Source organism: Morus notabilis, unplaced genomic scaffold, assembly GCF_000414095.1.
Source record: "Morus notabilis unplaced genomic scaffold, ASM41409v2 Scaffold160, whole genome shotgun sequence".
Classification (NCBI taxonomy): Eukaryota; Viridiplantae; Streptophyta; class Magnoliopsida; order Rosales; family Moraceae; genus Morus; species Morus notabilis.
Window position 1 is genome coordinate 49,702 of NW_010368035.1, and position 16,639 is coordinate 66,340.

Sequence of the window (16,639 nt, forward strand, 5' to 3'; positions counted from 1 at the left end):
CTAGAAACATCACCGGACAGAATCTGGTCCATCCTTTAAAAGCATATAGGTGTTTGACCTACTAGAAGTTACTTGAAATTTATACAGGGTCAATTGGTCATGTCGGATTGATCATCTGTCAGCGGCAAAACGTGGCAGAACTTCCATTTATCCGATGCTAAACAACACTACTAATAAAAGATGGACCTTGTCTATGAGTCTCATCTCCTACTGTGAGACCCACATTCTATTAGTATGTGGTGCTATTATCGATGTCATATCTAACAAATAATGAAACACAACCACACATACTTGGTAATCGTCTCCAAACATTTCAACATATGCACGGCGGAATAGCTTGAATTCGCAAAAATCCTGCATGAGATGAGATATTACCTGTCATGGGCAGCAATGAATTTGTAGGTTTGACAAAATCCTCACCCCAGCGGTATATGCTTTCCTTGAACTTCTTCCCCTTCAATTGTTCTTCCATCACAGTTTATGAAGAAAAAAAGAATTTCCAAAGGGCCAAAACAAAGTGGGGAAAAAAACACAAACATGAATGATTCATTGCATGGAGGTCATCAACCTATAGGAGGGTGGCCTCTTCCAAGAGGTCTATCAAAGTTTAAAAACAATAAGATAAGTTACAAGAGTATCTTTATCAGATTTCAAAAGTAGAAGTTTGATAGCAGTTCCAGAAAAGACAGTCTTAATTTACAAACGCTATATGTACCCAGTAGCTATAAATCCCTCTGCCGCAGATTTAAGGAGTCCTATAAGCAGGCAGCCAGCTCTATGCTCGTAAGCAAATCCACAAGCATTTTGTCCGGAACATGGGTCGGTTAGCCATTTTCATTTTAGCTCCTGCTATAGCATGCTGGTGCCAGAATTATCCCTGGATTTGAGGTCCTCGCTCTCGCAATCTTCTCCTGCTTTGGTGTCAGACCTGAGAATAAAGACCAAGAATAGATATTCATTCAATTTTTCTTGAATGTATGTTATAGATAAATTAACAAAGATCACAAAGTCCACCATTGATCTTATATAGTATCCGTATCATACACTATCTGTCGAACAAATTGTCCTCGAATTCGAGGCCTCTGTTCAGCCAACTTTTTCCTGCTATGGTATCGAACCTGAAGAAGAAAGAAACAAAAAGCAATTGTTGGCTTGTCATCTGTTTGAGAAATACTCATTGGAAGGATGCATGTTAAAATTTGTAAGCATCTCAATTTAGAAAAACCAGTTGGATGAAAAGCCTTCATGAGTCTCCGTATCATTTGGTTTCTGTAATATCATTAAACACTGAAATGATTCTACAATCTATGATACAAAAGATGTATAAAAATGACAGCCAGGAGTACAAGGGACACAACCTCGGAGAGCTGAATCATTTCAAAGGCTACTCCACATATGAATTTGGTTTTTCTTGGCATCACGCATTTACTTATTTCAACAAATTAGATTGATGAGTTTCCCGTGATCAGTGGGAAATGTCTGTCTTGCTAAAACGGTCAAGCAAACCTTCACTAAAGGCAAACAAGTGCTAGCAGAAGAATGCATACAAAGAGAACTTACCCTCTTTTCAAAGCATCTTTCTTTTCTTTTCTGACGGAATTTGGTCAACGCAGCCTCTCTCTGAGCAACCCGATTTTCATCTACCCCAATCCCACTATTCCTCCTGCTGATGCCATCTCCACCACTGTTTCCAATTACTCCATTGTCACTTTCCACATTTGTCAGTCCAGCATTCAAGGCAGTACTACTTCCATTCTGTCCATTGCTCCCATGATTACTACCGGAAGCACTCCCATTCACACTGTAGTTTCTGGTGTGACTCTCAACAGGCCCCCCAAACACATTTGAGGATCCACATTGCTGAGCAGATGCAGCCATATTCTTCAATGAGAGATCATCATGTTCTGCCTGCAGCATATGCTGCTGCAAATTGTGGACGTGATGGTGATAATGATGGTGGTGATGATGATGGTGCTGGACTTGGACCTGTTTGTAAGAGCCTTTCGCCGGTGCTTGAACTGGATCAACTTCTCCATCATCAGTCTTTCCCAAAGGCACCTGTGGAGCTAAACAAATACAACCACTCTGCACAGGCTGGAAGGCGGAAGAATGAGAAGATTTGAATCCTGATGTCGACTCTGGCTTGTCATTGAAAGCTTCAGGCTTGGGGGCAACATATTTGTTGGTGGATGCCAGGTCATTGTTGTTGCTACTGCCATTAGATTGCTGATTGGGAGGAGTGCTATTTGAATGAGATGGAAAATTGTGTCCTGTATTTGGCGCAACTGAGCTAGAACCAAAAGGAGAACAGCTTCCTACATTTCCAGTGGGATCCTGTTAAGGAGCAGAATAATATTAGACAGTCAAAGTAGGAAATTAATTTTACTTCTTCTCTGACAGGATCTGGCGATCTGTGTGCCAACCACTGAAGAGAAACATTGTAAAACTCGCCATAAAGTCAGTTTAGAAGAGGGAATGACTAAATTATTTATCTTTTTTAGTCAATTATGAACGCAATCCATTCAGATCCCAATGTGCTGCATGGTGATTGGAAGCAGACAAATTAAAGACATTTCACCACTTATTGCAGGCACCTCGACAATGTCTGAGGTGCAATGGCACATTACCTGATTCGCGGAAGATGGAGTATTGTATCTGTAAAAGGAACGGAAAGAATAACATGTTATACTCAAACTTTGATTGTTAACAACACAAGACAAGGATATTTATCTCCAAAAAGTTTCCCCTCTTACTTTGAAAAAGCTGATAGATCTGAATGTCTCAAAACATTGCAGTCATCTAATGTAGCACTTCCAACATCTCCTGATCCTCTCAGCCTCTTTAAAGTCAGTTCAAGAGATGGCAGTTCTCCAGAATCAGAGTTTCCCTTGATTTGCAACCCATCAGAGGTGCCACTTGGAGTGCCAAAGATTCTGCCTTCACATTGTGGTTTGTTACAATTTACATTTGGACTACTGTATAGATTCTCGCCATTGTGATCCACCTCTCTTTGCTGACTATCTACCTCAGGCAGTTTATTCTGCCTTTTGCTTGTTGAAGGGAATGATAACTTCTGTTGATATTCACATTGTAAATCTGGTTTTCCATTTACTCCAACTTCCACGTCTTTACTAACTGCAACATTATTATAAAACAATTAGCAGATAACGGTCTTTAATTAATGAAATGTGGGAAGTAAACTCCAACAAGTTAAACAAGATAATTTTCATTTGGCCATACCGAATTGCTTGCCTAGTTCCTGGCACTCTTTTGTTTCAGTAGAGTGCACCCACCTATTGCTACATTTTTCAGGCTTAGTATGTATAACTTGTGCGCAGGTGCTATCAGGAGTGTCAGCCCATTGACCACCAGGAGACATAGGAGTGGGGCTGTGAACTTCGGCTGCCCTTGAGTTCTAATTAAAATATGCTTCATATGGTTATTCCAGTTTTAAGATTTTGAAACTACATGGTATACAGTTAGCAATGATATTCAAGTCATACCATAGACTTCAACGACAAAAGAAATAACTAGCGGCACGATCTATAAAAGGCAATATAATGGAAGTTACAGTTAGAATGTAGTTTAAAATGATTGATTGGATCATTGGATGGTATCATCAAATTGTTAGTGCCGTGCCAATGTACTGGTATGTATGAGAGAAGCCCAGCTCTAGAGAAATAATGTTGACCATCACAAATTTAACTTTGATGTACCTGTTTCAAAATTAATTAAAAGCGGATCCTCTCAAACATATTTGCTACTAGAAACGCATCAAAGAATTCATAATTAAAGCCTGCTAATTACCTGGGTACCACTTCCATGATCACTTCCACCCCGGATACACAGACCAGTACTCCCATTATCTTGACTTTGCTCCTCACTGCTGGCAGAATTGTTGTCAGACTCATCATTGCTTTTCGACTTTGCATATTTTCTGGTCTGAGTCCCACTTTCACTGCCACTACCACTAGACTGCAAAGACATGAGAAATTAATCCAAGTTGAGGGGCAAAAATCAGCACTTGTGTTCCAAAGTCAACTGAATTAATATATAAATTCATAACAAGATAATACATAACGCAAGACTACTTTTTTTTAGTCAAATCTGCTGCTATAACAGGACAACAATCTTGAAGATTCAATGGTAACAGTGCATTAGTTATTTTAATTAAAGGACAAACACCCTTCAAAGCTCAAACAATTCAAATGCATATTTCAAGCTTGAAACTGGTATTGCCTCAGGTGAACTATGAATCTAACGAGGAAATATATAGCAACTTACGCTGTGGCATCTTCTCCAAACATGCTGCCATAGGTTTTTAAGTTCATTCTTCCGAATAGGTTTCACTAAAAAGTCAACTGCGCCCTTTGACAAACACTTAAACACGATTCCCATAGAATCATGGGATGACATCACTGCATGCACAGCTCATTATAAGTGGTAACAAAAACACCACACAGAAGTAAATCATGGGAACAAGAACCTCGTATGCCAAAAATCAAATACAAAGTTGTTAGGAACAGCACTTACTGATCACTGGAATATTCTTTAGAGACTTGTGGCTCATAATTTTGCATAAAAGAGCGATTCCAGATAAAACAGGCATGACTACCTCAGTTAGGACTATGTCAGTATGATTATTTGGATCTTCTAAGATTTTCCATGCTTGAAGGCCATTAGAAACTACATTAACTGGCAAAAAAATCATGCAAAAAATGTAATGAGTTCAAAAGTTTAACATCATGGGGCACCGTATCAATTTCTTGTTCAGTCATATACAAAAAAGGTCTCCATCAACAATTATCTCCTTAGGCCTAAAGCAGCACCCAAAAGCTTAATATATTACAGAAACTGTCACGATTGAGACTTCTCATACAGCAGGATACAACCCACAACTAAAACTTGAAGGAGAATCAAATTAGCATTCCAATAAGTAGCTATTTGGCTTTCTTAATGCTCTGCAGTAATGGGTTTCAATCAACTATTACTACATCAAAATAAATTAAAAGAAAAAAAAAAGGATAAAAAGCACACCTTACGGAGTTCATTATACTCTTTTGAAATGCATGAAAAATGGAAGGCTCGCACTAATGAGTTACATATTATTTAGAGGACCATGATCACTAGGCATCCAAAAAACATTCAGACATGCCAAGTTTTACTTGTTTATTTAACAATAGATGACTCTTGAGTTTCGACAAAAACTGAACTACAAACCTTCATAGCTGCAATTTCGAAGTAAAGCGCTAACGACATGGCGTGTAGAATCATCATTTTCCACTAGCAAAACTTTCAAAGATCTGATGGGGAGAAACCTTTCCCAACACACCACAGGTCCTTGAGGCAGCGATTGCAGTACAGCAGACCCATCAGCGACCTGAATCGCTCCTCTAAGCCCATTACTCACATCTTGACTGATATTTATTCTCGACTCATCTTCCTCCGGTGTCCCCAAACGTTGCTCTTCATCCACTACCCCGTTACTAACTTCCTTTTGCTCAAAACACATATGGTTGTTCTGACAAGCAAAAACTCTTGGACTGAAAAAATACCCACCAACCAGATTCAAAAAGGCTAATGATGCGGAACGCACATGATTGCACACAAGAGACACTCTTATTCAATCTACAAATAGACGTACATATTATTCTCTCAAAATATCAACCTCTGCCAACGCAGTCCATTTTACCCAATAAGTGTCAAAACCCAACATTGTACTATAAAGCAGGACTCCATAAGAAAAACAAAAACATCCACCAACACTAAGAACAGAAAGTATCTATATCTATATTTTTGTATATAGATATATACAGTAAAAATTTCAACAGAAGGCGTTTATGATTCTCAATTCTCATATCTCAGGAAAAAAAAAAGCAAAAAATAGAGTCAAAGCAGAACCAGGATCCAAGTAAAATAATCTCAGATCATCATAATCCAGATAAACAAATTAAACCCCACATCTGAGCTAGTTAGACCATGTATAACCCTGTATCTTTGTGAATCGTAGACCATCAACAAATAATGATCTGAATCGAAAAGTTAAAAAAAAAATTCTAACATATATCAACCCAAGATTCATATATAGAAACCTAATACTCTGTCCGGTTCCTTACAAAACAGAGAAAACATAGAAAATCAGACATTAAAATAAGCTCCTAAATCAATAACAGCAAATACGGCAAGCATAAGAAGTAAAGTAACTACTTTCAATACCAAAAACCTAAGAAATCCTAATATTTTTATATTTTCCGAAGAAGATAAACAGAGCAACTAAGATTTAAAGACAAATTTACTGGAGCAGATAAAATCAAAATTGAAGGAACAAAAGTAATATATTCAATTCAAAAAATTAATAAAAAATGAAAAGAAAGAAGACCTTCAAGGCTTCTCTGACCAGGACGTGACCGCCATTGTTAAGCTCGATTTCAGCCGGACCAACAAAAAGGAGATAAAACAAACAAACAAAAAAGATCAGAACAAGAAGCTAGTTTCAAAGAAAAAAATCTCAAAGATGCATGATTGAGAAAGAAACTGCAAAAGGGAGTTTCAAAATAGTTCTCAGGTTTTTTCCATTTCTGTAGAGGAATAAAAATTACAAAATGTAAATAATGCTTTTGAGAAAGAAAGAGGCTTTACTGGTTAAGAAAATGCTAAACTAAACAAGAGGGGAGAGAGAGAGAGAGAGAGCGAGAGAGAGGAGAGAGAGAGTTTGAAGAGGGTGGGCCGGAGAAGATATTATTCGCGGTGATGACCTGTCACAAATGGAGGTCTGGAGACGCTCCAAAATTCCACGTAAAATAAATGAGTGATGCTGCAATCCTACGTGGACATAATCGCGGCCATTGGTTTGTCTGAGCTGGACAAAATCTAAAGCTGCAAGGTCCGAGAGCGATTTTGAATCCTTCAGATCTCGGGGCGAACACGTGGCACGACTCACGCGCTATTGAAAGGCTTTCATTTGTGATTTGAGTGTCCCGGGGACGCGCCGGAAACCCTAAGGAAATAGACGGCGCCGTTTTGAGGTTGGGTTTTTGTCGCCTTTTCTGACTTTTGCCTCGTGTCACGATCTTAATGGGCATGGAACGTGCGAAGGCCTTATCCGAATTTTTAATATTATATTCCTTTCTGTCCTTTTTCTTTTTCTTTTTTCGGTTATTGAATCTTATCCGCTTTTTTGGCCGGCCGCTTCATTTTTCCTAAGTTTAATGTGGAATCGAAAATGAAGATTTTGAACTTTTTTTTGTGTCTCCTAGTTTAGTTTATGAATTTAAAATTATAATTTAAAATTATTTAAAATTTATATGTATTTTTTATAAAAAAAATATTATAATAAATTATGAATTATAATTTAAATTATGATATAAATTTACTAATTAAACACACATATAAAGATTCTTATCTCATTTCAGGCTTTGGAAATGTTGATAATATTCTTTTGCTACTTTTGTCTAAAATTTATGACCCTACAGGAATGTCCATGTTTCTTTCTCTTTTGACCCAAAAGTTTATAGCACATAAAATAGAGCACTATTGCTTGTCAACGTTTGATAAAATTTGAATTAGTACATTCAAAACGTAAACATTATTTATAAATTTTAATTTCACATTGCTGTCCTGTGCTTTGTGGGGTTTAGCTGTTAGGTTTTTTTTTTTTTTTTTTTTTTTTTTTAATCGAACTGTGAGAGTGTGTTCTGGCTCCATAAAAGATTCATTTGCTTCTCTAAAAGTTTCAAAATAATAGTTCAAGAAGCAATTTTGTTGAAGTTAATTTTTGTTCTCAATTCTTCGATTTTCCTACCAAAGGGATGGGAATGCAGTGCACACTTTCTAATTATTAATTTTGATTATTTATTTAATGTTGGTGAATTTTACTGTGTTAAGATTTTATATAATTATCATTTTTTTTTTATTTTTAGCACACGCGATGTTCTTATTCAATTGTAATAATTAACAACATAACAACTACAATTTGGTAAAATACAGAGATTTATATAACAAATAATTTGTAATAATACAAGACTATCATTTGTCTTCCCAATCAAAGGTTTTGATTTAATTAAAGCACAAATGTCGATGTTATTCTGAAATAAAACAATTAGTAGATGATGTTTCACTAAGGCTCCGTTCATTTTACTGCTTCGAGTTTAGAATTCGAATTTTGTTACAGTAAAAAGTTCTCAGAAACAGTCACATCTAACTTTTTTACTACAGTAAAAAACTCTCACACAACATCACATCTCAACTCAAATTAAAAACTTGAATTAGCGAACCGCACGGGCCCTTAATATCGAGACATTCACAAAGAATATCAAATAAATATGCATTAAATTGTAATACTCAAAAACAAGAGGTTATATGTGCAAAGAGTAGAAAATATAGGGAGATTTTCGTAATTAAATCCAAAAATAAAATAACGTCCTTGTTCTTCCAGCAACTATGAAACGACGTCGTTAAGGACAAACACAATTGGATTCGGCAATGTTCCACGCGCAAGCCGAGGACTCTACAAACCCGTGTCCCCATACCATAATCGAGATTGTTGGAGCAGAGAGAGAGAGAGAGCAATGGCGTCACTGGTGCGATCAGTGGCTTTGAGAGCTCTCAGAAATGGAGGAGGAGGAGGAGGAGGAGAACTTCTCTTCCATACAGCACTAAAAAATATACTCACTTCTCCGCCTCAAACCCTAACCGTGCGAGCATTCTCGGCCACCATGTCGCCGCCGTCGAAGGCCGTCCTCTACGACCAACAAGGTCCTCCCGATTTAGTTACCAGGTCCAATTCTTACTTGATCACCCTCAGAAACTTCTCGAACTTTTCAAAGAAAAAAAGGAAGGAATTTTCGTAATTAATATAATCCTTTGATGTTGTTGTTGTTGTTGTTGTTTGAAGAGTGGTAGAATTGCCGCCGGTAGAAGTCAAGGAGAATGACGTGTGTGTTAGGATGCTCGCTGCTCCTATCAACCCCTCCGATATCAACCGTATTGAAGGTTTTACGTTTCATACCAATTTCTTTCTTTCTTTCTTTCTTTCTTTCTTTCTTTCTTTATGACTTTAATTTCTGCGATAGTAATTTTATTAAGCTAGATAAGCTGCATTAAGCTTTGCCTAATGGAAATTTAAGGTAAAATTCCAAATGTTCAGCAGCTGATTACTTAAGGGAGTCAAAACATGAAAAGTTTAAAGAGCATTTTTGTTTATAATTATTATGTTTTGGCCGGGAAGGATGAAAATGAAAGGGGTCTGTAATATTTGGTAACTGATAATGGCAGGAGTGTATCCTGTGAGGCCAGAAGTGCCGGCGGTCGGAGGATATGAAGGTGTTGGAGAGGTTTACTCGGTCGGCTCTGTAGTTAAGGCTCTCTCGCCTGGTGATTGGGTTATTCCCTCTCCTCCCTCTTTTGGTACTTTCTAGACCTTGCTTAACAATGCTTTTACGTTTTCAAATTTTTACCTGTAAAAACATAAAAAGCCGAAATTGGCAGAGTATTACTAGTTAAAATGTTTGCTTGTTTTATAAGAAAACATTGGCTTAAAAAAATTAAATAAACAGAAAATATAAACGGCATTAAGCAAAGGGTTTATTGATCTTCGGTTGGGACTAGTGAAAATTGGTATTTTAGAAATAGAAAGAAAAGTAGGAATGGGAGTTTCACTTCAAATGTTCCATGAGCGTTACAATTCCCTTTACGCAAAGACAATTTCATATTCACTCAAACGCTACCTCATGATAAACCAAGCTGTCTTGTTGGTCTTTTTTGGTTATTCTGTTTAGGCCTCACAGTAATAGGAAAAAGTCAAGTAGTGGGAAGCAAAAACTTTTTGGTTCTTAGTTTCCATTTTGTACCGCATACAATGCATTGAAGAAATGCCCATGTTAAAAGCAAAGGGCACATGAACATACCGATTTTAACAGTACAAGGTTGTCGATGGCTTGAGTTTTTTTGTCTCACCAGCACTTCAGGGGTTACCGTTTCAAAACATGTTCCTCCAACGGTCTTGTCTCAACCAAACCAAATAGAGAAGAATTTATCATGTGCTTTTGGAAGTCTCTTTTGTTAATAGGCACATAGTTCAAATACAAACATATACCATGTGGTTTGATTGCCCTTTCTAGATAATAATAATTATCTTTTTTCTTAGGGACGTGGCAGACTTACATTGTGAAAGATCAGAGTGTATGGCACAAGATTAATAAGGATTCACCTGTGGAATATGCTGCCACAGCTACTGTTAATCCTTTGACTGCTCTAAGAATGCTTGAAGACTTCGTTCCTCTTAATTCAGGTACTGCCGTTTCTACTACTTGCACATTTTTTCTTCTTACGAATTTACCTTGGTTACTTTGGGTTTTTACTAGGAGATGCTATCGTCCAAAATGGGGCTACAAGTATTGTTGGCCAATGTATCATTCAGATTGCACGAGACTGCGGCATCCATAGTATCAATATTATAAGGGATAGGTGCAATCTGGAATCTTTTGGTTTAAATTTTTTTAGAATTTCTAGTGTTTTTTTTTTTTTCACCCTATACTATTGCAAATGCATACTATGTATTCAAGCACTGAGTCTTTTCAAGAACTTGACTATTTCAACCAAAAGAAAGTTTCTCTTAAAATTATTGGTTTAATCTATCATTTCATTTTTCTTACAGGCCTCGCTCATATGAAGTGAAAGAAAAACTTAGAAAACTTGGTGCTGATGAAGTTTTTACCGAGACCCAATTGGAAGTGAAAAATGTCAAGGGTCTTCTGGTATCATCCTTTCTCTGAAATATCCTCCAATAATGAATAAAATTTTATTGTTTTTTGTGTTCTATTAAAGTTCTTTTCTCACATTAATTTTTGGTTCGACTAATTCTTTTTTTTTTTTTTCTATTATGTTTTTCGCTTACCTACTAGGCTAATATTCCTGAACCTGCATTAGGCTTTAACTGTGTTGGCGGTAATGCTGCATCTTTGGTTCTCAAATTTTTGAGGTACGTGATATCTAATAAAATAGCCTTCAACTGCTCCAAATCCTAGCATATAATTCAAAATAAAAATCCTTATAGCTCAGTCAATTTTTTACTTACAGGCAGGGAGCAACTATGGTAACATATGGTGGCATGTCTAAGAAACCAATTACCGTATCCACTACATCTTTCATTTTTAAGGTAAGCCTCGTATTTCCCCTTCTTGTTATAACAAAAAATGTTAGGTTCTTTGGCTATAGACAATTATGGCGTTTATATTTGACTGCAGAACTAAAAGTAAATTGAAAATTGATTACTGTTGTGTGTGCATTAACATCTAAAACCTTCTCGGACTAAGTTGCACGTTTGGTGGCAAAAGACCGGACATGCCGGTCATTCCCTGTTCAGCAACCAGCTTCCTCATGGTTTCTTCGTGAAAAGTTTTTATGCTTTCTAGCTCCATCTATTAAGTAGTCTTGATTGTCCTGTGTGTCGGTTTTCTTTTTCTCTGTTTGAATGTCCTTCTATATCGGCTTGTGATATTATTCTGGAGTAATATCGTCTGTTTACAGGACCTCTCTTTAAGGGGATTCTGGTTGCAGAAATGGTTAAGTACAGATAAGGCACATGAATGTAGAAAAATGATAGATTACCTCTTGGACCTGGCTCGACAAGGGAAGTTGAGATATGAGTATGCTATCTGATCCTAACTTTTCTTTCTCGTCCTCCTGGTTATACTTCAATCTTTACCGAGTCAAGTTATAGAAAGTATTAAAATGGAGACTTGCATATGCAGAATGGAAATGGTTCCTTTCGACAATTTTCACACTGCACTCAACAAGGCTCTTGGGAAACTAGGAAGCCAACCAAAGCAAGTCATCAGATTCTGATTTAAAAGAACTGGAGGAATATGTTTCAATTGCACTTAACAAGAGTCGACTACTTTGGGACCATTTTTTTTCGCACAAGACCATTCCTAGGTGAGAACCAGTTGCCGCAAAATATGGCCGACTAACAGTTATGCAACTAAGATCACAATGTATTACTGTCCTGACAGGGCTTACTACTGAATGTTGTCAGCAATTTCTTGCATGCAATTTTCTATGTAATCTTTTTTTTTTTTTTTTTTTTTTTTGGTATAATGTATTGTGCATAGGCTCTGTGTTCTCTCTTTTTGCTTACTGATAACACCCTTTAAAATTTTGATTTGCTTTTCATTCGACGTGTTGTATGGCGAAGTGCTATAAGCTAGATCACACGTACTCGTTTACTCCCGTCCCATGCGTGAAAACAGAAAACCGGATGGAAAGTGTAAGTGAAGCGAGCAGAATTTAGAGGCACAACGGAAAGCTCTTCATGGTAAATCAGAACTTTACTCTCAACTTAAATGAAAATTATGAAATTTTTAAAGGTGGATGAATTGAATTTCCGAGCATTAACTTAAATAAAAACAAGGGAGGAAAGTGCAAAACTACGTTTTTTAAACAGACATCTTTCTATTATTGACTTTCTTAATCATAATCATGCTTTTATTATCGATCAATTTAAACAACTTAAAAAAGGGACAATATTGATTTCACATCGAACTGTAAGGGTCAATTTTGAAAAGGATTTCATAAAAATTATGATCCATGAATTCCCAATCAGTTGCGCCAAGAATTGATTCCAGTTTCAATAACGTTCCTGGGTTTCATCTCCGGTGGTTTCAGACGACAATCCCAGTCTTTGCCCCACACTTCCCTTCTTAAATCAATCACCACCTTCACATTCAAAGGGTACTACCAGACTCAAGAGGTGCACTCCTTTCTCAAAATATAGTCCACCGCTTCTTCCACGGTATCAACAACCTGCACAAGTATTTCAAGATTTTGCTTTAGTGAAGACCACGGCAGTATAGTCGAATGTATTCCACAAGGTTTTTTTTTTTTTTTTTTTTTTTTTTTTTTTTTTTTTTTTTTAATGTAAGATCCACAAGGGTGATTTTGCATTCACTAGAAAGTGATTGCAGGTTGCAAAATGCAAACATGTCAATTTGGGATCATTAGCGTAGTTGCTTAGCAATCCCGTTATTGGTTTTTGGAGAAAAGACAGAACAAGAGCCCTTTTATGATTTTGCATCAAGGGATCCCACGGCTGCTAAGATTCTGTATACTATGATCGGATTTCATGAAACCTTACCAGATCAGCTGGAAACTTGGGATGATTTTCTTTTCCCTTGAAAACTCCAGTCCTTGTCAGAATAGAAAACCAAGGATGACCCGCCTGAAATTTAGACATTATTATGCATTTCGTGGTGATCGCACCTAATCTGCTTATATTTTACACTACACAAAGATTATGAAAATCCAGGAGACATACCTTCCGTGCACCGCAGATGTCAACTGAAGGATTATCTCCTATCATATACAGCCTTTTGAGATGGTGGCTTCCAGCATTTGTATGATCAGCAAGATGACTGCTGCGAGGAAGAGATGACACAAGTTGCTCAAGCAAAGTTTCTGCATTCTTGAATACAAGGGGATTTGGTTTCCCATATGACGTGTACTTGAGAGCATGAGGGTAAATTCTGCATTTATAGTTTAAACTAGTGACATTACTGCAAGTACACAAAAAGAGAGAATTAAAGAAAATGCAGGTCCTCCCTCCACAGTTGGCTCAAAATTTTGCTAAAAGAGTTGTCGTCTTCTGATATGATTTTAGTTAAGCCAGACCTCGGCTTAAGTTTGAGAAATATCCAACAATCCAACTCTGAAAAGACATCGTACAATGATTGTATGTTTAGTTGTATATTCTCTGGACTTACCTACTGAAAACGGATTCTAATGCAATTCTGAAAGCTCCCATACCAAAACGCTCAGAAGGAAAGGCGGCCTATCTTTCGGTGACACCTCATCAGTAAATGATCGGTTTTTTTTTTTAATCAACAAGCTTTCAATAGAGACACCAAAAAATAATTTTTCAATAGTATGTTAAGCATACAAAATAGCCAATCCCCAGGGAGAAAGGAACCAACCTGGTAAGTAAGGTCATCATGTGCAAAATACAATGGTGGTTGGTGACCAACTTCCCGACCAGGAAGACCTCCGGTTCTTAATATGTCACAGAGTACCTGGTGCCAACACTCATTCAGTCAATTTTGACTTTGAAGCTTACAATGATACAAAACTATATAAGTTTGAAAGTTCTAACAAGAATAAGGAAGTATGGAAGTCTAAAAGTAATGGATTTGGGACAACTGCAATGTACCATACGCGGGTTCTACATCATTAAATCCTGGATATGGAAAGAAAGTATCACTATAGAACCGTTTTCTCCAAGGAATCACGTCCTCTCTTGTAGCTAGCATACATATTGACCCTTTTTTTTTTTTTTTTGCCTTGTAAGGTGAATTACGAAAACTTTTCCCTCTGCTAAATGTATGGTTTGAGTTCTATAATCAAGAAAACTAGATGTCACACTAACCTGAATGTCCCTGCTCCAGTCAACAGAATCACTAACTATAAAGACTGCTTGAACTCTCTGCGAGCATATCTCATCTCTTATGTCCATCTTTTTCGCACTGCTACTCTGATAGGCAACCTGCTTAGTCGTCCATTTCTTATACGGTAACAATGGGTCAATGTTGTCGAAGCATGATGCATAGTCATCAATTGAAACAACATTTCTGTTCCAAGTACGCAAGCCAATCAGGAGCAACATCTCAGTCACAAACAACACTTTATTGAAATATTCTAACGAAAGCTCAAATCAGTCAAGCCATGATAAGCAGGAAAGAAGCTTACTTAAATCCATATTCAGACATCACTGCAGCAGGTTCTCCTTTCCCCACAGCAACGACAAGTTCATTCTCAAATCTGTAGAATACGAAATTTTAACACCTTCAATCAATAACAAGTGGACAAAGACTTATTATCCACTCAAAAACTGATACTTGGTTACTTATTCAAATTTCTAATAACTAATTATTTTAATTGGATCAGGTCAAGTATTTCTCAATCCTGATGGCTTAAAGGTGCAAATTTAATCAGAACTCAGGTTGGAAAACAATCCACTTGAGAATGGAAACAAACTATGGACCTACATAAGGAAAAACAGAATGATGATTTGTCAAGTTTTCGTTTTATTTAGGCCGGCAACAAAATCAATGCAACAAGTTTGGTAGGGGAATATTGCATCGATTTACAAGTAAACCTGCCTAAAACTGAGCAAGTATAATTCCTCCGTTTGTAACATCTCTAACTTCAAAAAGTCATAAAAATTAAAAAATAAAATAAAAATAAAAATAAGATATCAACAAGTCTTCACTTAGAGAAGGGGTGTGCGTGTACCTGCCTACTAGCTGCTTAAAAGGTGAATGGCCTTGAACAACCTGTACGCAATATGATGAATCAAAAAGAATAATCACCCATCATACCCTTTACCTTGTGAGTTTCATTGTAGAAAACAAACCTTTATTAATAAATTTAAGTGCATAGCCAATAAGTTTTCAACAAACAAAAAGAGAAAACAAAAGTTGACATCCAATAAACAAAGATCACTGAACACTAACAAAGTAAATAATGGAACTCTAAAAATATATCAAGAAAAGGGGTCATATATAATTTAAGATAATGTTAAGGAGTACCTGTGAAGGTGAAATATTTACACCCAAAAGTTCACTTAGCTCCAAGGCTCTTTTAGATTCACGAAAACCGCCTCCTATCAAAGTTTTGTAACACTAGTATTATAAACTCACTATTATTTTTAACAAAAAACTCCCTACTCGAAAAACATATACGCATAATTAAACATTAATTCTAAAAAAAACTAAAATAAAATAAAAAAACACTGATTTCTTCGAGCATTGCAATTTAGAATTCATCATCGCGAAATGCTAACATTACGGTTATCACTCTATGCATTCATTTTGATACGTAGATTCCACTGAATGCAACGAAAAGAAAGAAAGAATAACAGAAAGAGTGATATTGGCATTTCTCTTTTGTTGTCCGATCAACTGAAAAGAAAAAGACTGACCGTTTGTCAGGAATATGTACGGAACCTTCAATGCACCTGCCAGTCCACCAAAGAGCGAAAAGAAAAGAAAAAACCATGAAAAAGAGCCTTCTTTATAAGCAATACATTTCTTTCAATTTTAAGATTTGATTTGAGCGAGTCCAGAGATGCAAATGAAATGATCAGATGAAGTGAAGTTGGGACGGGACCTGAGTCGTCGTACAAGCGTCTGAGGGCTTGCGGAGAGCCTCCGATGGGAACTTCGCTGCGTAAAACGACGCCGTCGATGTCGAAGGCAATACCAGACGAAGGTCTGCTTAAATTAGATCATAAGTAATCAACCAACGACAATTAAACTCTCATCTTATCTTAAACACTGTGATTGCTATTTGCTGGCAAAAGAAGAAAAAAGGAAGGAAAAACATGGAGGAAAGGAAATGCGGACGTACAGTGAGCAGAGGTGAGACGAGAATGATCGTGAGATTGCAGAGAGAATCACTTTGTTTTGGCTCTGCGAAGCCTTCCTCAGGAATTGGAGGAACATGGTGAGGAATGGGATTTTCTTGGGAAAATGGAGAAGCCTGGAATCGGCGCCAGAGCCAAAGTCGGAGTCTGGTAATGGTAAATGGTGACTGGCTGTGAGTGAGTCTGTTAGGTCACTCGCGGGTGACATTAACTGTCGTGGGAATT

At 37.0% G+C, this 16,639-nt stretch overlaps 3 protein-coding genes across 4 annotated transcripts; 1 reads left to right on the top strand and 2 right to left on the bottom strand.

The window, feature by feature from the left end:
• Nucleotides 1-522: 522 nt before the first annotated feature.
• On the bottom strand, nucleotides 523-6,625 carry LOC21394454 (two-component response regulator-like PRR37). Its single transcript, XM_010114016.2, has 11 exons — nucleotides 6,380-6,625; nucleotides 5,221-5,543; nucleotides 4,534-4,695; nucleotides 4,285-4,418; nucleotides 3,808-3,975; nucleotides 3,241-3,415; nucleotides 2,754-3,135; nucleotides 2,628-2,655; nucleotides 1,561-2,334; nucleotides 1,045-1,118; nucleotides 523-928 (listed from the first exon to the last, which is right to left on the bottom strand). Exons 2-11 carry the CDS (start codon nucleotides 5,510-5,512, stop codon nucleotides 850-852), a joined length of 2,268 nt encoding a protein of 755 aa, XP_010112318.1. The 5' UTR covers nucleotides 5,513-5,543; nucleotides 6,380-6,625; the 3' UTR covers nucleotides 523-849.
• A 1,835-nt stretch (nucleotides 6,626-8,460) lies between these two features.
• On the top strand, nucleotides 8,461-12,154 carry LOC21394456 (enoyl-[acyl-carrier-protein] reductase, mitochondrial). Its single transcript, XM_010114018.2, has 10 exons — nucleotides 8,461-8,776; nucleotides 8,894-8,991; nucleotides 9,274-9,405; nucleotides 10,145-10,288; nucleotides 10,362-10,464; nucleotides 10,655-10,754; nucleotides 10,902-10,978; nucleotides 11,077-11,155; nucleotides 11,527-11,645; nucleotides 11,751-12,154. The coding sequence occupies exons 1-10, from the start codon at nucleotides 8,568-8,570 to the stop codon at nucleotides 11,842-11,844; spliced, it is 1,155 nt and encodes a 384-aa protein (XP_010112320.1). The 5' UTR covers nucleotides 8,461-8,567; the 3' UTR covers nucleotides 11,845-12,154.
• Nucleotides 12,155-12,553: 399 nt separating this feature from the next.
• LOC21394457 (uncharacterized protein YKR070W) lies at nucleotides 12,554-16,620 on the bottom strand. 2 transcript variants are annotated; one of them, XM_010114019.2, is made up of 12 exons: nucleotides 16,399-16,620; nucleotides 16,159-16,262; nucleotides 15,971-16,006; nucleotides 15,579-15,652; nucleotides 15,283-15,323; nucleotides 14,737-14,808; nucleotides 14,417-14,618; nucleotides 13,968-14,063; nucleotides 13,758-13,825; nucleotides 13,313-13,520; nucleotides 13,133-13,216; nucleotides 12,554-12,801 (listed from the first exon to the last, which is right to left on the bottom strand). In XM_010114019.2, exons 1-12 carry the CDS (start codon nucleotides 16,491-16,493, stop codon nucleotides 12,742-12,744), a joined length of 1,140 nt encoding a protein of 379 aa, XP_010112321.2. In that variant the 5' UTR covers nucleotides 16,494-16,620; the 3' UTR covers nucleotides 12,554-12,741. The 2 variants fall into 2 exon arrangements, with proteins under 2 accessions (XP_010112321.2, XP_024031786.1); XM_024176018.1 differs by having other exon boundaries at nucleotides 13,313-13,550.
• Between the last annotated feature and the right edge of the window lie 19 nt (nucleotides 16,621-16,639).

Excerpts from the sequence above, each read along its gene's own strand:
- LOC21394454 (XM_010114016.2), bottom strand. The coding sequence starts at position 5,512 with ATGTGTTTTGAGCAAAAGGAAGTTAGTAACGGGGTAGTGGATGAAGAG. Across the intron at positions 3,416-3,807 it reads ATCATGGAAGTGGTACCCAG|AACTCAAGGGCAGCCGAAGT; the intron begins GTAATTAGCAGG and ends TATTTTAATTAG. Across the intron at positions 2,656-2,753 it reads GATCTATCAGCTTTTTCAAA|ATACAATACTCCATCTTCCG; the intron begins GTAAGAGGGGAA and ends TTCCTTTTACAG.
- LOC21394457 (XM_024176018.1), bottom strand. The coding sequence starts at position 16,493 with ATGTTCCTCCAATTCCTGAGGAAGGCTTCGCAGAGCCAAAACAAAGTG. Across the intron at positions 14,064-14,416 it reads ACTGGAGCAGGGACATTCAG|GTACTCTGTGACATATTAAG; the intron begins GTTAGTGTGACA and ends TGTTGGCACCAG. Across the intron at positions 13,826-13,967 it reads ATGATGACCTTACTTACCAG|GCCGCCTTTCCTTCTGAGCG; the intron begins GTTGGTTCCTTT and ends ACCGAAAGATAG.
- LOC21394456 (XM_010114018.2), top strand. The coding sequence starts at position 8,568 with ATGGCGTCACTGGTGCGATCAGTGGCTTTGAGAGCTCTCAGAAATGGA. Across the intron at positions 8,777-8,893 it reads CCTCCCGATTTAGTTACCAG|AGTGGTAGAATTGCCGCCGG; the intron begins GTCCAATTCTTA and ends TGTTGTTTGAAG. Across the intron at positions 10,979-11,076 it reads TTGGTTCTCAAATTTTTGAG|GCAGGGAGCAACTATGGTAA; the intron begins GTACGTGATATC and ends TTTTACTTACAG.